This window comes from Xyrauchen texanus, chromosome 12, assembly GCF_025860055.1.
Source record: "Xyrauchen texanus isolate HMW12.3.18 chromosome 12, RBS_HiC_50CHRs, whole genome shotgun sequence".
Taxonomy (NCBI): domain Eukaryota; kingdom Metazoa; phylum Chordata; class Actinopteri; order Cypriniformes; family Catostomidae; genus Xyrauchen; species Xyrauchen texanus.
This window is the reverse complement of record NC_068287.1, coordinates 34,661,034-34,680,174: the sequence shown is the minus strand read 5'-3', so window position 1 is coordinate 34,680,174 and position 19,141 is coordinate 34,661,034. Positions and strand designations below refer to the sequence as shown.

The 19,141-nt window shown below is 37.5% G+C and overlaps 1 protein-coding gene across 1 annotated transcript in view; it reads right to left on the bottom strand.

Annotated features, from left to right (window-relative positions):
* Window positions 1–1,203: 1,203 nt before the first annotated feature.
* Window positions 1,204–19,141, bottom strand: part of LOC127653378 (major vault protein) — a 30,590-nt gene continuing 12,652 nt past the window's right edge. Inside the window, exons 9-17 of the mRNA XM_052140050.1 lie at window positions 18,332–18,526; window positions 17,214–17,449; window positions 16,328–16,525; window positions 14,569–14,713; window positions 8,410–8,621; window positions 7,807–7,923; window positions 2,498–2,624; window positions 1,950–2,138; window positions 1,204–1,764 (exon numbers count right to left, since the gene is read on the bottom strand). Coding sequence (XP_051996010.1) covers window positions 1,636–1,764; window positions 1,950–2,138; window positions 2,498–2,624; window positions 7,807–7,923; window positions 8,410–8,621; window positions 14,569–14,713; window positions 16,328–16,525; window positions 17,214–17,449; window positions 18,332–18,526 — 1,548 coding nt within the window. The 3' untranslated portion in view covers window positions 1,204–1,635. The remainder of the gene's footprint in view (window positions 1,765–1,949; window positions 2,139–2,497; window positions 2,625–7,806; window positions 7,924–8,409; window positions 8,622–14,568; window positions 14,714–16,327; window positions 16,526–17,213; window positions 17,450–18,331; window positions 18,527–19,141) is intronic.

The window sequence follows — 19,141 nt, the reverse complement described above, 5'->3', positions numbered from 1 at the left end:
TGAACCACTTATTAATCACTCTGTGTTTTATTTATGCAGGCCCATTTCAGAACGCCATTAGCCAAATCACTATTAATCTTCCCCTTGTACGAACTGGTATGAATAATGATAAGTAATATATTACTTATAAGCAAACCATAAGTGAAGCAGAATAAATAAAACCAAAACTAATGTTGGCTTTGAACAATTTTCAGCACTTCATATTACAGAGATTAAACCATAACAACGTGGCTGCACTAAGGTGGCAGCGCAAACATGTGGCCAAACACAGCTTGATATCAGGACCATACACAGACATTTTGAGGGGCAGTAACTTAAACTGAATAGTTACAGAGAATGAGTTACAAACTCTTCATTGTCATATTGGTTTTTTTTTTTTCCAACCCTTTTCTCCCGAATTTGTAATGCCCATTTCCCAATGCGCTCCACGTCCTCATGGTGGCATAGTGACTCACCTCAATCCGGGTGGCGGAGGACGAATCTCAGTGTCTGATCCATGCATCTCATCACGTGGCTTGTTAAGCTCGTTACCGTGGAGACCTAGCGCATGTGGAGGTTTCACGCTATTCTCTGGCATCCATGCACAACTCACCACGCGCCCCACCGAGAGCGAGAACCACATTATAGCAACCACAAGGAGGTTACCCCATGTGACTCTACCCTACCTAGCAACCGGGCCAATTTGGTTGCTTAGGAGACCTGGCTGGAATCAATCAGCACACCCTGGATTTGAACTCACGACTCCAGTGCTGCATAGTCATATTGTTAACAATTAGGCTTAAAGAAATATTCAGTGTCCAATACAACTTAAGCTCAATCAACAGTATTTGTGGCATAATGTTGATAACCACAATGTTTTATTTTTTTCTTGAAAAATCAACCATTTCGGGTAAGTCGATAAGCTAACAATAGAAGTGAATGGGGCCAGTTTTTGGAGGGTTTAAGTGCAGAAATATGAAGCTTATAATTTTATAAAAGCACTTACATTAAATCTTGTTAAAAATTGTGCATTATTTTAGCTGTAACTAACTGTAACTTGTTTTTACAGTCATTTTAGGATGTTAGTGTTTATGGCAGTAGGTCGTCATGGCAACAAAAATGTATCACACTGACATAATGTTAATATGCATATTGTTTATATCTTGTGTCTATTCTTTTGAAACAGTGGGTAGTTTAACATTTACAAATCAGCACGATGAACAGTTAAAAGGTTGAGAACATACTTTTATTTGATATTTAAGCAGGTATTTTTAGACACTTCAGGCGTTTAATAGTTGAAAATGGCATAGTAAAGAAAAACATATTCAAGAAAGCTCTTTGGGTTTACTGAATCTTCACAAGACACTCAAGGCTCTTTTATCCCTTTAATTTCAATCTATTTGACCCAATCACTTTAACACAAAGTTTTCTGAAAAAGCACACGTGTTAGTAAATAAAAAAAGCTAACTAGTACAATGTTGCATTTATTAGCTCATATAAAAAACACAATCCAGCGTGGTGCTGCTATGCTGCACTTTCATGGCTTTATTGCAATAGCTATTGGGAGTGATGACATGTGAAGTATTTCATCACAGTTTCGTTTATGCATATCATGTAGTATAAGGCCTCTCAACTGCTCTCCTCTTTTTTATTTCTTTATTTATTATGGTCTTCTTTTCCCTGCAGAGCCCCCAGGAAGCCATTGGCAGTTGTAAAGAGATTAATTGGGGAGGATCCATCTGTGATAAGAGTAGACTTCAGACCCAAAGACTGCAGGAGCTTCACCTGAATGAAGGAACGGGATACAGTTTGTGAGATAAATAGTTATTTGTTATACTTAGTCTATTGTCAAAATATTGAAATTACAGTATGTTATTGCCAGGTTTAGAGGGGGTCTTAATTAGTTCTGAATTGACTCTTTTAGTGATATCTGAATAGTTATTCGGGCTTGACATGAGGACAAAATATACCTGTAGCTCAGGCCCGGCTCGAGCCATATCCTTTATGGTTTCTTTGCCCAGACTCTCCACCAGCTTACTAAAGCGCAGGCTCTCAATTTCTACCAGCCTCTGCTGCTTCTCCACCTCCAGTTGGTCCATATCCTTCTTATAGCCCAGCTCCTGCTCACGTGCCTTAGCCAGACGGGCCAGCTCAGCATCCTGACACACAAAGCAGGTGAAAAGATAACAAGTGTGTCAATTGTTGATTTGTTTCACATTTATGTTTCGCATTTGGTGAGAATAGGCCTTAAGACCAAGTATAGGTCTCTGCGGAACAATAATGGGTGTTTTCCAGTCTGTGGACGTTTTCAATCCGGGATGGGCATTTCTAAAATATCCAATGAAAGAAGGGAATCTCAAAGGCTTGAAAACACCCACTGATTGGGAAAAGCAAATTTTTTGTGCTGCAGAGAAATAAGTCTCCTAAAAACAGGTTTTAAGACTAACTACATCTAAAATGCATGGTAGGAATGGGTAAAGATGAAAACTAGCACTTCAAAGTTGAGTGGATGACATACAGCCTCTATTTTCTGAGCCTCTGCTTTGAGTTTGGCCTCTTCAACAGCCGCTTCTCCCTGTATACGAGCTGCTTCTGCTCTGGATAGTGCCTCAGCCTTTGCTGCTCCTGTGCTCTCCACTGCAGCACTGAGACAGACACACACATTCAAACACACAAATATTTATTATCATATTATTGGATTATTGAAAAAAACAAAACAAACGTGCAGACGATGTTTAAAATAGTCCAAACAAGGTTCATGTTGGACACCCTCGTTGTCTGGTTAATCAAACGTCTAAAGCCTTGTTCACATCACCAGCGACAAAGAGAAATTATCGCATTCATTTTCAATGAGAGTAGAATGACTTCCGGCACCACGATCGATAGCAATGGCTGCTGACACAAAGCAGGCGGGTGTGGCAAGTGACACAGCAAAGTTAAGAAAAGTTTAACTTTATGCAAATGACGAGTGACATTCAGGAGCGACTACCAATGAGACTTAAGTCACTACGGCTCACATCGACCACCTCATGTGAGATCCTGGAATAAAGTATAGGCAAGATGGAGGAGAGGTGAAGTTACTGTGAGAGATTTCACATACATGTTTATTGTAAAAAAGTATGCGTGAAAGGAATTGTCAGCATTCTGAGTTTTATTCATTCATTGACAGATTGTTTATCTCGTTTTTAATGATATGATGCAATGGGCACTGCTGCATTTTATATAAAACACTCTACCCTGCAGAATGTTGAAAGTTCCTTTTCAAATTAGAATGATATCTTACTTTTACTGGCAGTACATCTCATGTGTTATCAGAATTTGAAAAGCTATGGCCAATTGTTCAGTCCAAAATTAATGGTAGATCAGGGGTGCTCGTCAATCACAATCGACTGGTTGTGGTGTCTGACCTCCTCGAAAGGGACTTTGCTGACATAAAGCTTATGTGTCTGCTTTCTTTTTTTTTTGTAATTTTTATTTTTAACATTTTTAATATGAACAACAATGGGAAGAGCACCTGTACAAAAACGTTTTTCTTTCACATAAAACTGTAACATTCATACAAAGTCCGATCTTATGGGCTTGACATACTCAGACCACTTTGTCCAGATTTTATAAAACATGTCTCTTTGAATCCTGAGAGTAAATGAAAGTTTTTCCATACTGTAGATTTCTTGGATTAGGTTGACCCACTCTTCGATGTTCGGAGGGTCCGGTTTTAACCATTTCCTGGTTATGGCTTTCTTACTCGCTGCCAGTAGTATCCAAAGCAACCTCTTGTCTTTATTTAAATTGCAAGGTATTTTACTACCAAATATCTGATTAATATGTTCACAGATTTGTGACCAATAAGGGCTTAACATTGGGCAGTCCCAGAAAATGTGGAAATGATTGGCTCCCGAGAATCCACAGAGCCTCCAGCATGAGTCACCATTACCCTGATGTCTCTTTTGAATAGGTGTGATAAAAAACCTGATTATATTCTTCCAACCAAACTCACGCCAGGTGTTCGAACCAGTAGTGTTCCATTGTACTCTACATATATTCACCCAGCTTTCATTTGAAATGTGTATATTACCTTCCATTTCCCATCTCCTCTTAATGTAATCTGTGTTAGGTTTTTTCCCATGCTGAATGGCTCTGTATAACCTAGAAACCAATTTATTTAGAGAAGATGATGTAATTAATGTTAAGAAAGTCTGTAGGAACCCCAAGTTGTATTTTTCCAAAGTTATTTTTATATTTTGATCAAAATAATGCCTAACCTGTAAGTATCTATAGAAATTGTCCTGACCTAAACCATATTTGTTCTGTAAGAATTCAAAATTCATAAATGTTCCCTTGTGCATAAACGAGTAATAGGATGTAATTCCTTTTGAGACCCAACCTTTAAATCTTCCATCCAGGGCATTTGGTCTGAAGTCAGAATCATATGCACACCACCTTAAAATTCTAGACACTTTTTTTAGGTTGCATGTTTGTAGTATTCTATTCCAGGAGTTCAGAAGAGACTCATATATAACATCCTCAGTTATTTTGATATTCGTTTGAAGTTTTTTGTCATTTAAAAGGGCCATAATGGGTATATCTTTCGTAATAGACCCTTCAACATCTTTCCATCCCGCCGAATAAATGGGTGAACATAAACAGATTAAAGGTCTAACTTGGGCAGCGTAATAATAATCTCTGAGGCAGGGAAGGCCTTGCCCTCCTTTCTCCTTCGTCAACTGTATTGTTTGATATTTTATCCTACCTCTTTTATTTTGCCAAATATATTTTGCCACTATGTTATCCCACTCATCAAAATGTTTTTGAGTTATCCAAATAGGAAGACATTGAAAGAGGTACAAGAAACGAGGGAGGATATTTATTCTAATTGAGTCTATCCGAGAGTGTAAACTCAAAAATGGGACATTGTTCCACCTTTGTAAATCTGATTTTATTTTTGAAATTAGAGGCCCATAATTGGCATCAAACATTCTAGACGGATCTTCTGTCAGAACAGCTCCCAAGTATTTAATGTTATCTGATTCCCATTTCCATTTATATGCCTTTTTGATCTTTGTAGGCGGATTGTAATTCAGCTTTAGAACCTGAGTTTTCGTAATATTGATTTTATAGCCTAAGAAAGAGCCATATTCTTCCAGCATTTTCATTAATTTAGGAAGTGACTGAGTGGGATCCGTCAAAAATATTAATATGTCGTCAGCAAATAAAGCTAATTTTTGTTCGCCTGATTTTAAAGTAACCCCTTGAATTTATGTGCTCTGTCTAATCCACTGAGCTAAGGGCTCAATAAATAAAGAGAAAAGTAGAGCCGATGCACCACAGCCTGGTCGGGTTCCTCTTTCTAGTTTAATAGATTTGGATAAATCCCCGTTTATTTTGACTCTGGCAGTAGGTTTGTTGTACAGTGCAGAAAATGTCTCAATCAAGTCAGAATGAAAACCAAATACATCCATTACTTTATATAAAAATGTCCATCGTACTGAATCAAACGCTTTTTCTGCATCCAAACTTATTATAAGAGTTTCTAATTTGCATTGCCTGACATGATTCATTATCAGAAGCGCTTTTCTAATATTGTCATGTGTCTGCCTCTGTCTAATAAAGCCTGTCTGGTCTTTGTGTATGAGTTCAGGTAACAATACCTCGAGACGTTTACATAATATGGAAGTAAATAGTTTGTAATCGATACTGAGTACACTCACGGGGCGATAGTTTCCACAATCAAGTTTGTCTTTATTTTCTTTGGGGATAATTGAAATGATAGCTTCCTTCCACGAAGGAGGAATAATCTTCGTTTCAAGCACCCAGTTGAATGCTTTCATTAATGTCGGGGCCAAGTGATCTTGCATGAGTTTATACCATTCCGAACTGAATCCATCTGCACCAGGGGCTTTTCCATTCTTTAATTGCTTAATTGCGGATATAATTTCTTCCTTCGTCATTTTTGAGATTAGCTTCTTGTTCTGATCATTTGTGACTTTAGGTAAATTTAGTGAAGATAAAAATGTATCAATTTCAGTAGCACTTCTTAATTGTGGCTGAGAATATAGTTTCTGATAGTAATCTTCAAAACATTATTTTGTATTTTTTCTAGGTTAGTTTTCAATTTGGTTTGTTTCAGGATGTTTAATTTTGAAAATTGTTCTCTCCGCCTGTTGTTTCCTTAATCTATATGACAAACGTTTAAGCGCTTTCCCTCCAGTATCATAGTATTGTTGTTTTGTAAAAATAAGCTTTTTTTGAATGTCCTGTGTGTTTATTTCATTTATCTCCTTCTTTATTTCGAACATTTTTACTTTTACTGAGTCCTGTAGTGAAGATGAATGTTCTTTCTGTAATTTTTTAAGTTTAATCTCGAGGTCTAGTAATTTTTGTTTTTTCATTTTCTTTACAATAGAAGAGATTGCAATAATTTTCCCACGAAGCACTGCTTTTAAAGCGTCCCATAATATACCTGGTGAGACTGCGTCATTGTCATTGTATTCCAGATAGGATTCGATTTCGAATTTCAATTTATTCATGATTTCCTTGTCATTCAGAATATTCTTATTTAATCTCCATAGGGTAGACTTTATTTTACCATTAAGGTTAAGTGACAAATATACCGGATTGTGGTCTGAGAGTGTACTTATTCCTATGTCACAATTTATCACTCTAAACATATCATTTTTAAACATCAAGATTAAGTCTATTCTGGAGTAAACATTGTGAGCTCCAGAATAGTGAGTATAATCTCGCCCTGTCGGGTTAATTTCCCTCCATATATCTACTATTCCCACTTCTTTCATGAAATTATTTACCTTCTTATAAAGTTTTTTTGTGTCGGGTTATTTTTTGGGTTGTGTCTGCTTTCTTAATGTGCACGTTCACTCCGAGAGTGCTCACACTAATGCACATTCACTCCTGAATGGTCAAATACACTTATAAATTCCATCAAAGTCCCTGTCTTGGCAAGGTATTAATGTAAACACAATAAGTTATGTCAAGGGTAAATGTAAATAGTGGGCCAAAAAGCAGATATGTATTAAAATATCGGATTTGTGTAATGCAGCCTAGATCTGCCACTTTCCGTTATATTGTTAATATTAATCAAACAGTAACAAGAAAAGAAATAAGAAACACTCACTGCTCATGGCTGGATTATTTTATTGACTTTAAAAAGTATTCATGTATTATAAATATATAGTGAACACCAGTTATATAAGTAGTTTTTGGTCTACAATTATTACTGAAATTACTACTGGGTGAGAAAAAGATTAATATTTAAGTCCTTTTTCACTATACATTCTCCTCCCTGTCCAGTAGGTGGCGATATGCACTAATAATGTGAATCGCCAGAAACAAAAGAAGAAGAATGTGAAGTGAAAGTGGAGATTTATAGTATAAAAAAAAACAAAAAAGGACTTAAATATTGATTTGTTTATCACCTGCACCTATCATATCTCATCTGAAAATATGGATTTAACCACTGGAGTCATTTGGATTACTTTTATGCTGCATTTATTTGCTTTTGGAGGTTCAAAGTTCTGGCCACCATTCACTTGCAATGTATGGACCAACAGAGCTGAGATATTAAAAAATCTTCATTTGTGTTCAGCAAAAGAAAGAAAGTCATTTTTGGATGAACTAATACTTTTAAGAATTTGAAACAATGTTTACTTCATTAACAAATTAGTATTTGTACCCCTGAGTTACAGTGACAGCAGTAGAAACACCTCCTAGCGACATACAGTATAGTGACTATGTCGCTGGCGGTGTGAATAGGACTTAAGGTTTGATGCTTACTTTGCACTGTGCTTTAAGCCTTTGCAGTGAACTCACCTCTGGGCCTCCAGCTCCAAAAGCTCCTTCCTCGACTTCTCTGCCTCGGCTTGATCGTTGATCTTCTGCCTCTCAAGACGACCACGTGCCTCCTGCTCCAGACGCTCTGCCTCGTGTCTGAGAGAAAGATAATGTGTATTAAAGGGTGTTAAAGACAAATACCTGGTAAAACACAAAAGGAATTTTACTTTATCAGTCCATCATTTATTAATCTGAAAGCTATCACAAGTAAAATTTCAGAGCTTCAGTGGAGTGGAAGATTTTAAGTGAATAAAGGCTTAATAACATTTCTGTCTGTTGCTCATACAAAGATAGATAATGGCTTCAGAAGACATAGAGTCATATGGACTACATTTATAGTGCTTTTATGGTCCTTTTTGTTGTCTTTTTTGGAGCTCGACAGATGTGCTCACTATGATCTGTTGATTTGAGGAGTAAAAAACTATATAAAGATTTTTTCCTTTTGTGTTCGACAGGAAAACATATCAGCATATGGGTTTGGAACGAAATGAGGGCGAGTAAATGACAGAATTTTTAATGTGAAATGTTTAACATTGTTTAACACTGCAACAGAAAAAGAGAGATGAATTGTTTGGTTCCTACCGTGCCGTAGCTTCCTGTGAATTGGTGGTGATTTCAATGGCTAGTTGCACACTCTTTTGCAGGGCATCACGGGTCCGCTGGTCCACCGGCTCCACAGACTGAATGTCCACGCTGCTGATGATTAACCCATTCTGAGCAAAACGCAGGGTGGACTTCACTGCCAGCTTCTCATCAAAACCAAAGACAGCTGAACAGATGATCCTAATGGAGTTCTTTTAGAGAAACAGGCACACGTGATCAGGGCTACAAGTGCATATAGAAGGCAGGTATGTGTTAAAATTAAGGTTTGTAACATTTGAGCTTGCCACTCTATTGCCATAGTGGTTAATCACCCCCTATACCTGGCATCATGATTAATCACCAGTTTAACATTTCCTGAGGCTGTATACATACATGAGATTTAAAGAAACCGTTTTCAGAAAAATCATGAGAGCTTTATGTTGTCGTAGAGAAATATATGTGATATATCATCACATTCTGCAACGTGCAGTTTAGAAAGGATGTGGCTTACTTTCAAATAGAGAAACCCCTTTATAACGTGAACTTGACTTCTGGGCAGGAGAAATTTGGTTTCACTTTTGGTTACGCATTCTAATGGTCCCAGACACACTGTCACCATAACACTTAAATTGAGGATAGTAGCCTTTTAATTTGGAGAAAATAGGATTGCTAACACTTTCCATGCTTTTTATGGAACCACAATAAATCAGCAATAGAAGAAACCGGTCACCAACAAAGCATTCAAAGAGCAGTGTCTTGTGCAATACACGGTACTGCCGGTCCATATTTATAGGTAGGTGGTGTAATGTATTTTTCTGTTGAAAATGTATGAAAAGGAAAAGAAAATCGTGAATATTGAGGATTACAGAGTTCAGTTTAAGTATGCTCGTGTTGCTTCAATGGGTTCAATTTACAACGTGTTTTTGCAGCGGTTGAGTATTCTAACCAATCACTAACACGTCCGTTGAGCAATGAAACGGCAATGGCCAATCAGAGCAGCCTAAATGAATCCTCCGTCCTATCAGTAATCAGGGGCATGTCTAGGGGGAGGCTGGGGATAAACTCTGCCTCCCCTGAGAATTTGAGAAATAATCTGTCCATCTGTTGTTTTGAGTGTAGCCCCGAATGTATTTTAAATAGTTGACTGACAAATATGAAACTGGACAAAAGCCTATGTAAACCCCCGAAATCATAAGTTGCCTTATTTCATTGTGCTTTGGCTTTGCACATACTGCATACAGCCTGTAAAAATAGACATAGGCATAATCTAGCCTATAGAATAAGTTCCTTTGCTGTCGGTAGCCTATGGGCGACTCCGTTTCTTCCTCTCTGTTGAATATGCAGCAGGTAGAGGAGGAGCTTGCACAGTCGTTGACATCAACTAATGTTATTTAGTGGCGAGTTAACGCAATTAGCAGGAAAGACAGCAAAAATTAAGCAAATGAGGCTTTGGGGATTTTTCCGAAAGAAGTCAGTGGGTAAGAATTCACATTTGTTTTTGTCCTTAAAGTCTAAAGATTATCATCTAGCTGGCTTTCACCCACAGTAGGCTAAACCTCAAGAGTTGTAGCCTCTAACCTCCTCATTTAGATTGACGCAGCTTGGTAGCTCCGAGTTAACGCAGTCGGCTCTCACGCGGTTCGAGCCCCATTCGAGCGTACTTTTCTTGTTTATCAGGTGTTGTTTTCGCTAAGGATAACCAATACGCAGTAACATAAAATGTATGTGTGACTTGTTTTGTGATATTAGTTTGTAGGAAATATACACTTTGATTAAATGGTTTTGTAGAGTGTAGCAAAGATGAGCAACAGACTGAGGAGCAGCAGCTGTGCCAGAATCAGGCATGGAAACTGGTAACAATTAATAAGTCACTTTACTTTAGAGAAAGTTAAAAGTGAAACACTGTTTATCCCAATGATCCTAATGAAAGGATTTTGACAGATGAACATGGAGAATTATATACAGTTTGACGCCATAGTGTGTCAATGAACTTAGACTAAAGTAATTCATGTATTGCTTTAACTTAGGATCTTATACCTCATTTTGTCTATTTATGTCAAAAAATATAAATTATTTATATTCAATATTTTTTTTACCTCACTTTACTCACTATAATATAACTCTTTTGTGATGACTTTATGGTAATGTACATGGAAATTCAAGAATCATGATAGATCTAAGGGCAATCCCACTGATCTGCTCTTCCCAATACATTTACTTCAATGGTATTGGTCTACAATTTGAAATATGTAGCACTTGATGATTTAGTTGTTTGAAGCTGATTTGCAATAAGTTATGTGCTGTATCTGTTCTTTTGCATCACAGATGATTCAGGGAGGATGAGTTAGTCGAGGATAGTACTAGAGTGGAAGATTTAGGAACTGTAGAAACAGGCCCAGCCAGAGCAAAACTCAAAGAATACACTCTCACCAGCTTTGGACTACAGGGAAGTGGTTGCTAGTGTGAAAATAAAATTGTCTGGGCTAAGCCCCGGATGTCCCTCAATGCTGGAAACGCCTCTGCATCTGATGATAAATTACAATTTAAAAGGGGATTGTTTTGTGCATATTTTTCCATCGCTAGCAGATGAGTGAGGTCTGACACAACAAAAATCCAGTTTAAGCCCTATAGTCTAATAGGGGCCCTGTGCTTATCTCAGGGTTCCTGGCTTAGAAAAAGATATGCACTAAAACAGATTGTGTGTAGTATAGCTTAATTTTGCGCCGATTTTTTCAATTGTTTATGTTGCCCCCCCAAACAAGCCAAATGCCCCCCAAACATGATATCCTGGTAACCCTTCTGTCAGTAATGAAACTGATCCTATTGCGACAACCTATTTTAAACCGTCTGAATGCCCAGATGCTTACTTTATGTTCCACCCCTGTTCGTGGTGGCACACGAAAATGAATACTGAAGAAACATCACCTGACACTCGAAAAGAAGCTGCAGAACAAGAGCGAAAAGTACTTTGGAATTATTTTGGATTAATTTCATATTGCACCTCTCGCTTGATGTTAAACTGCAAATGAGCAACACGACAAAACTAAAATGTTCCCGTTCTAATCAAGGCATAGGCGCAGTTTAAGTAATTGATGCATTATGTTGATTAGACAGCTTTGTTTTTAATGAGAGCATTCGTGAGTGCAGAACATTGTGCGGAGCGTCACTGCGCCCGCGTCAAAAGGCAGGTCTCAAAGTGTAAACCGGCAGTGAGTGACAGCAGTCATTGTAAAATGAGAGTTTGTTGTGTTGCTCGATTTCTGTGTACAATTTATAAAAAATCTAAAACTGTTTTTTCTCATGTTAGTAAGTAATCCAATGCGAAATTAATTTGTACAAAATAGCAATTAAGTAATTAATATTAACTGTTCTAAGTGTGTTTTGGAGGTGTAGCCAACATAAATGATATTGCATGAATAGCATATTTCAGGAATCACCGTCATTGTTATCACGTCTGCTCTAATAAGAGCCATTTGCCACGCAGCTGGTATTGGTAGTTTTAACATTTTCACGAATTGCACAAACTCCGATCGTAAATGACTGTTTATAATTTCCAAAGCGCAACCACTGAGGCCAAAAATGATCTAACGATGATCATACATGAACAAGATCACCCTTGAAGATCTAACGGGATTAATGGTCCCCTGTCTAGCCACCAAACAGCATACTGAACGCAGTAACTTGGTCGATTTAAATCGGCTGTTAATATGTTTGAAAATTGAATATGTCATGTTATTTACTGTATGTCGGCTAATAATTTAAGAAGTAATTTAGCAATAAGTAAATTAATTTTATACCATAGATATCCATTTAAAATAAGTTTTATTTGGCCTAACATTAACCAATATTATTACAATATTTAATGCTTAAAAGAAACTGGAGTGCAGATCATATCCACCATTGAAATCTGCTACTTTGCTTACTTTGTGACGTCACGGTAATTTAATATTATAATTTACATTAATAATCGCGATTACAATATCAAGGGCAATTATGATTTTTGCTATAATCATGCAGCCCTACAGTATTGTAACTGTAAATATATTACTTCACAATTAAAGGTGCTCTCAGTAACTCCTAAAGACATTAATTGTAATTTTGCACTATATGTAGGAAATCATCACCACTAAAATTACTCTAGTATAACAGTAACCTTATAAAAGCGGTTTTATTGTACATGGAGAGGGTCCACACATGGGGGCTGTCATGTTAGAATCACACGACCAGCCGAATACTACTCTCTTAATCTCAGTAACCTGTTATGTGACACTTTCACTCATTGATTAAAGTAATTATGACAGAATACTAAATTTCCACAATGGCATCTGAAACTGAATCTTTTAAATGACGGCATCCAAGCCGCTAGGTGTCAGTGTAAGTCCAAGATGCGCAAAAACAAAAGTTACTGAGTGCACCTTTAAAATGAATAATCTTATTAGGAAATAATAAGCACATTACATTTTTTCTTTTGCAGAATTTAAAATTCCCTTTCTCTGTGCCAATCACATTTGAACAAACCACAATGGCAGATGAACAGCCAATAACAAAGCTCAATGTATCCACCAGCAAGGACGAGGAAGACATGTGTCGAGCTCAAGGCTATCAGCTCATTAATATGAATAAAGGTGCTGGTAATAACAGCATTTATCTTTGGTACAAGAAAGAAGCTGGCATGAAACCTGTGACCAGGATCCAGTTTTCCTTCAATGACAACATGAAAACTGGTCTGGTTGATGCTGGGTATGAGCTGGTTGACAGAGATTTCAATAAAGGAGTTGGTGGAGATTACATATTTCTGTGGTACTTCTGCGGCAGCACTGAATATGACATTCCCATTGTGAACCTGGAGTTAACCAAAGATGCAAAAGAGGAAGTTGCTCTTCTGAAAGATGGCTGGGAAAGGCTGGGCTGTGATCTGAACCGCAGGGCACGAGGTAAATTTATTTACCTGTGGGTGAAGAGAGCGCAGCCAAGCTACATCAGTGACATCACTGTAAATGTTGACTTCTGTACAGACAAGCAACTATTTAAGCAGGGCTACACTCGTGTAGATGAAGACACCAATCGTGATGCTCGAGGAAACTATATTTTCCTCTGGTATTGTCGCTCAACTTATATGAGCAGAGCTCTCACTGCTTTGGATGTTTCCACTAACCCCCGGGATGAGTCTAACCTTCATGCTAAAAGGTTCAGAAAGGTTGAGGTTGATCTTAATAAAGGAGCAGGTGGCAAATATGTCTATGTGTGGCAGTTGAAAGAAGAATGTAGATCACAGGTCAAAGCCGTGTTTCTTCTGATCAACTCTGAGGCTTGGGAGGAGTATGAGAATACTGGTGTCATAATTGTTGACAAAAATCTCAATGAAGGCAACAAAGGCATGGAAATGTACCTAGCATACAATTAAAAACCACAAAGTCAGAGGGCCTGGGTAGCTCAGCATGTAAAGATGCTGACTACCACACCTGGAGTCGCAAGTTTGAATCCAGGGCGTGCTGAGTGACTCCAGTCAGGCTTCTTAAGCAACCAATTGGCCCGTTGCTAGGGTGGGTAGTCACGTTGGGTTAACCTCCTTGTGGTCGCTATAATGTGGTTCTCTCTCTCGGTGGGGCACGTGGCGAGTTGTGCATGGATGCCGCAGAGAATAGTGTGAAACCTCCACACGCTTTAGGTCTCCGCGGTAACGTGCTCAACAAGCCATGTGATAAGATGTGCGGATTGACAGTCTCAGACACGGAGGCAACTGGGATTCGTCCTCTGCCACCCGGATTGAGGCGAGTCACTACGCCACCATGAGGACCTAGAGCGCATTGGGAATTGGACATTCCAAATTGGGAATTTTGAAAAGGGGAAAAAACCTGCTGTCATTGTATTAACTAATGTAATCATTACCACTGTATGGTAAAAATATTTTGTGTTTTTGACTTTCCATCAATAAATCAATTGTGCCAGCTGAAAGGTCTTTATATTTTGGCAGTTTTACAACAACACATATTGATAAACAAGATAAACAATCTTGAGCAACTTGATAAAGTTTAACAGTAATTGACTCATTGCCACATTTGTCATCATGGTCAAAGTTCATCACAATAAACCTGTAGGAAACAAGTATAAGAACAATAAGGTAAAAAAAAAATATAAAAAAAAAGTGGTGTCACGTACCTTGTGGAAGTCGTCAAACTGCACTGAGGCAACGGCTCCTCTGATTTTTGAAGCGATGGCCTTGCACGCATCACCCACAAAGTCTGGCACTGAGAACAGAGCAGAAGCACTGGCTTCTTCAGCTGGCCGTTTGATGTCAAAGTGCCTGAAACAAAGAGAGTGAAGTCTAGTCCAGAGGCCAGTTTCACAAAACACTCTTAAGAATACAATTATTCTTAACTTCCATTTTGTTTCTTAAATAACCCTTAAACAGGCAATGTGCACCACAAGATACACACTCTTTAGTTTCGTATAGGGGGTATGAGAAAGTGTTTCTCACCCAATCCTGATATCATTTATCATAGTTGGGTCTGTTTTGAGTATGTAGTCACATGACTTTTTTTCTGTAATCGTTAAGTCAGCCTGACCTAAAACCAACATGGCCGCCCATGGTGCAGGACATGCTGACTTTGTGATAATTAATTATATATATATATCTTGTCTTCAGTAAAAGAATAAAATCAAACAGCTAATATTAAGTGTGAACATTGTCTTAAGATGCAGAAGAAGAAAATGAAGTCATATGATGTTCATGCTGTTATTTAGCACATCTTGAAGATATGTTGCCAGACTGAGGGAAGAAAAAAGGTTAATCCACAATATTACACATTTATTACACTTACACATGTGATACATGCCACCTTAAAGCTAAACTATTCTCAGTTTTGTTACACACTCACACACACACGTATAATATGTTTTAAATAAAGAGGGGAAGTCAGAAACTCATAATTATTGCATCAAATAAAACAGGAATATTGATGACTTTTACTTTTTTGTACCTTAATAGGGCAAGATATCCTAGGAGATACAACTCAAAATATCCAAAATATATCAGAAATTCCTTTGGATTTGTTTCACTTAAATCCAAATGATATAAAAAGTGACATGAAAGGATTTGTTTGCTAATCATTTCCACTCTTGCCTGTTTAAGAGTTAAGAAACAAGTTTAAAAAGTGAATATTTTGTATTCCTGAAAAAACTTCTTAAGAATTGTTTTTAAGATTATTCCAAAGAATTCTTAGTTAGGATGACCTCACAGTTAAATCCCATATATTTCCCATTGACACACTAAAACTGAAGATATAAATCTTAAAACAAATGTTTTTCAAAAGATTTTGCACAGTACTGTATTTCTGGGTCAAAGCGACTCAAAATGATGGAGAGGATTACAAATATAAACATTACAACATTATAATACTAGTAAATGGTGGTTAATGTCGTTATTCAAACACGTCTCTTAATAGATAGATATGTTAATAGATAGATAAATGTATTGATTTACCAAAGTTAAAGTACTGAATTTGTTGTATTTGACAAGGCAACCTCATGTGCAGGCTAGTATGATCAGACAATGTCAAAGCATGTCATATTAATCTTATAATAGAATACAATTATTGAAAATTAAACAATTCTGATGTTCTAATCTTTTTTTTTTTTTTTTAAGAACTTTTCTGTGAATCTGGCCCCAGATCTTTAAAGGGATAGTTCACCCAGAATAAACATTTAGTAGTTATTTATTCACCCTCATGTTGTTCCAAACTCATTTTGTAAAAATTTTCTATAAACAATTCCTTTAACCACAACACCATTCAATGCTCTACCGCTGATCAATAACTCTACTACACTGGCAAGCACAGAAGCTTTGCTTGCTGATACTGTTCCATACATTTTTTTTACTCCTAAATAGGGCTTAAAAACACACATAAACACATCATACCAGTTGTAAGAGAGCTGAAGCTGCAAGCGGGCATGGTCTGCTGTCTCAATGGTGATAATGTCAGTGCAAAAGTCTGGGCCAAGCAGAAGACAAATGGTTTTGATGACATTTGGACGTTTGGGTTTGTCTCCAGAAAGTGACAGAACTGTAAACTGCTCGTCAGGACCAAGCATCACCATTTCAGGTCCAAATACCACCCTGTGTGAAAAGCAGAAAGAAAGAGAAAATGGGGAGGAAATTGAAGTAAAGGGTGATTTACAATGTCCAAATCAGGAAATTCCATTTGATCTCTAATTAAAATGTAATTCTTCACCAAAAAAATTAAACCTAATAAATGTAATCATTGCCTAAAGCATAAAATCAACACAAGGTCTGCAGATATAAAAAAGCTAGTGTTGATGATATAACATGTTATTTCAGTGCAAACACTTATATAACCTCCTGAGACCCGAGCGTGACTGCTGTGTACATTTTCCATTTCCCTTTTTGATTTTTAACTAGTAGCACCTAATAAACATGCATTCCTTTTAAAGCAAATCGTTTTCCTAAAAATGGATGGCAACATATGTTGACAACAGAACTAAGTTGTGAAATTTTAACATCATCTGCAGCCTGAAACTGAACTTTAAGTCAGATTTTAGGAGTGAATGCACAAAGCTATAGGATGCTCCCTTGCTCCCTATTAAGTGAAAGACTAAACCTCCAGTGTGCTGTCTGTCTGCATGGGTCTCAGAACAGTTCTAAATGTAAATTCATCAACATAGGAAAGAAAACTGTGATAAAGCCATTTCACATGGGTCTTTAAGTATACTTTTTATGGTATCATTGGTTAAGATGCTTCATTACTAGACATTTGACAGTAATTCAAGCAAGCATCAAACATTACCTGGCCTTTTTCTCTCTGTAGTCGTACACCTGCACAGTCGCATTGTGTGGGACACGAAAGGACACCACTCTGGTTCTATCTCTCTCAGTTTGTCCAAAGCTCATTACTCGATCAGAGCGGTCAGCAAGTGGGTCACGGGCTTGACATAGAAGAGACTCCACATTGGATGGAAGCTCCTTCTCCCACAACTCCTCATCCTGTGTTAGCATGTAGGTATGGCCAATCACAGCACGAACCTGAGGACCACACATGAACAAAGTCAGAACTGAAGAACTTTTATAGAATTCATCATACTCAAAAGACTAGTGGTAATCATATATGGGTTTTAAATATCGTTTTGATAACTAGACAGCAGGGTGGCCGAGGTTATACTCATTTATGCATAATACAGTGTAATGATGGCTAATGAGATGCACAAAAAATTGCTAAAATTAGGTGTATACTAATTTTTACACAATATATATTGTAATACTCTACAAAATTTACCAAAAAGGCTGATGGAACGGAGACAAGGTTGGTATGTGCATTTGCCTATAATCTAACAATAGCCAAATATTCACAGATTAATTGGCCTGGTCCAGGTTCAGAAATGAACTTTTCCACTAAGGGGGAATATTTGCCCCATGGACTTGATTTTCAGTTACATTTTATACCTTTATAGTGCATTTTTCCCCAACTAAATAAAAAAATATATGGTGTCATCCTTTTGTCAAATACATAAATAATTAATCGATTAACAGATTCTCAATATGAATAACTAGATTGAGAATGAATATAGAATTCAATCAAAATCAACTCACAATTTATACATAAATATGTATAATAAGACCTACAGTAAATAGAGGAATTCATTATGGGGCATTTTTTGATGCCTGAACCCCCTTTCATTGCTGAAACTGGCCTGGCCCATATATCAGTCTATCACAACTCAGGAAATTTGCTGAAATTTGACTAGAAGCTCAGGTAAGAAAATTAGCTTGCCTTATCATTTGCATTAATTTATTGAATGTACTAACTCCAAGGCTTATTCTTCATTCTTGCAAGGGTTTATAAACTCAATTGAGATCTTTCAGAAAATCTTTATAAATGTAAAGAATGAATGATCTTGAAGATCTTGCCTTTCCAGTTTTTATGTCACGGACATAAATTCCTTCATTCTCATCCAGCGGGATAGCCTGTTGTCTAAGCAACACTTCCACAGTGGCAGGTGGCACGTATTCGATTGGCCCACGCAGCATCCAGCGATCACCTGGACGACGCTGGAACCCTCGCTTTTTGGTACGGCTTTCTTCTTCCTCATCTTCCTCTTCTTGCTGAAGTGGTGAGAGGGGAAGGGATGGGGTGAAAGAAAGAAGCAGGGAGGAGTAACAATGGCAAACATTAGTGTAGGGTGGGGACGGACATGACAGCACACAAGGAATACTTTGAGACTGTGTGTATTTGTGTGTGTATGCGTGGGTGATTGGCAAGAGAAAAGTAATGGTATGCAAAAGATTAAAATCAAATTTATTAAAACATTTATAAAACAATGGGGATGGGCGTTAAATTATTTATAACAGGGAGGGGGAAGAAGGGAATAAGTCAGTAAAGGGAGTTGTGCAACCTTCAGACAGACTATTTTAAATTGGGCAAGACTGTAAATATCTGTAAAGTCCTCTCAATGTCAGTGTCTAATCAGGACCTGCACTTGCACAGTATATTCACTGCACATTCAGCAACCAAGAATAGAACTCTTGCTGTTTACACACATAATATACAGCGGAGTACAAAAGTTGGAAACCACTTGTTAAAATGAAGCCGCAACAAGACACATTTTTATTTTTATACAACACATAGAAACAACATTTTGCATAACATCCCGGACCTGACAAACTTTTGCAGGGAGGGGAAGTGGAACAGCGTGTGTTGAAGTGCGTTTTCTTTGGATC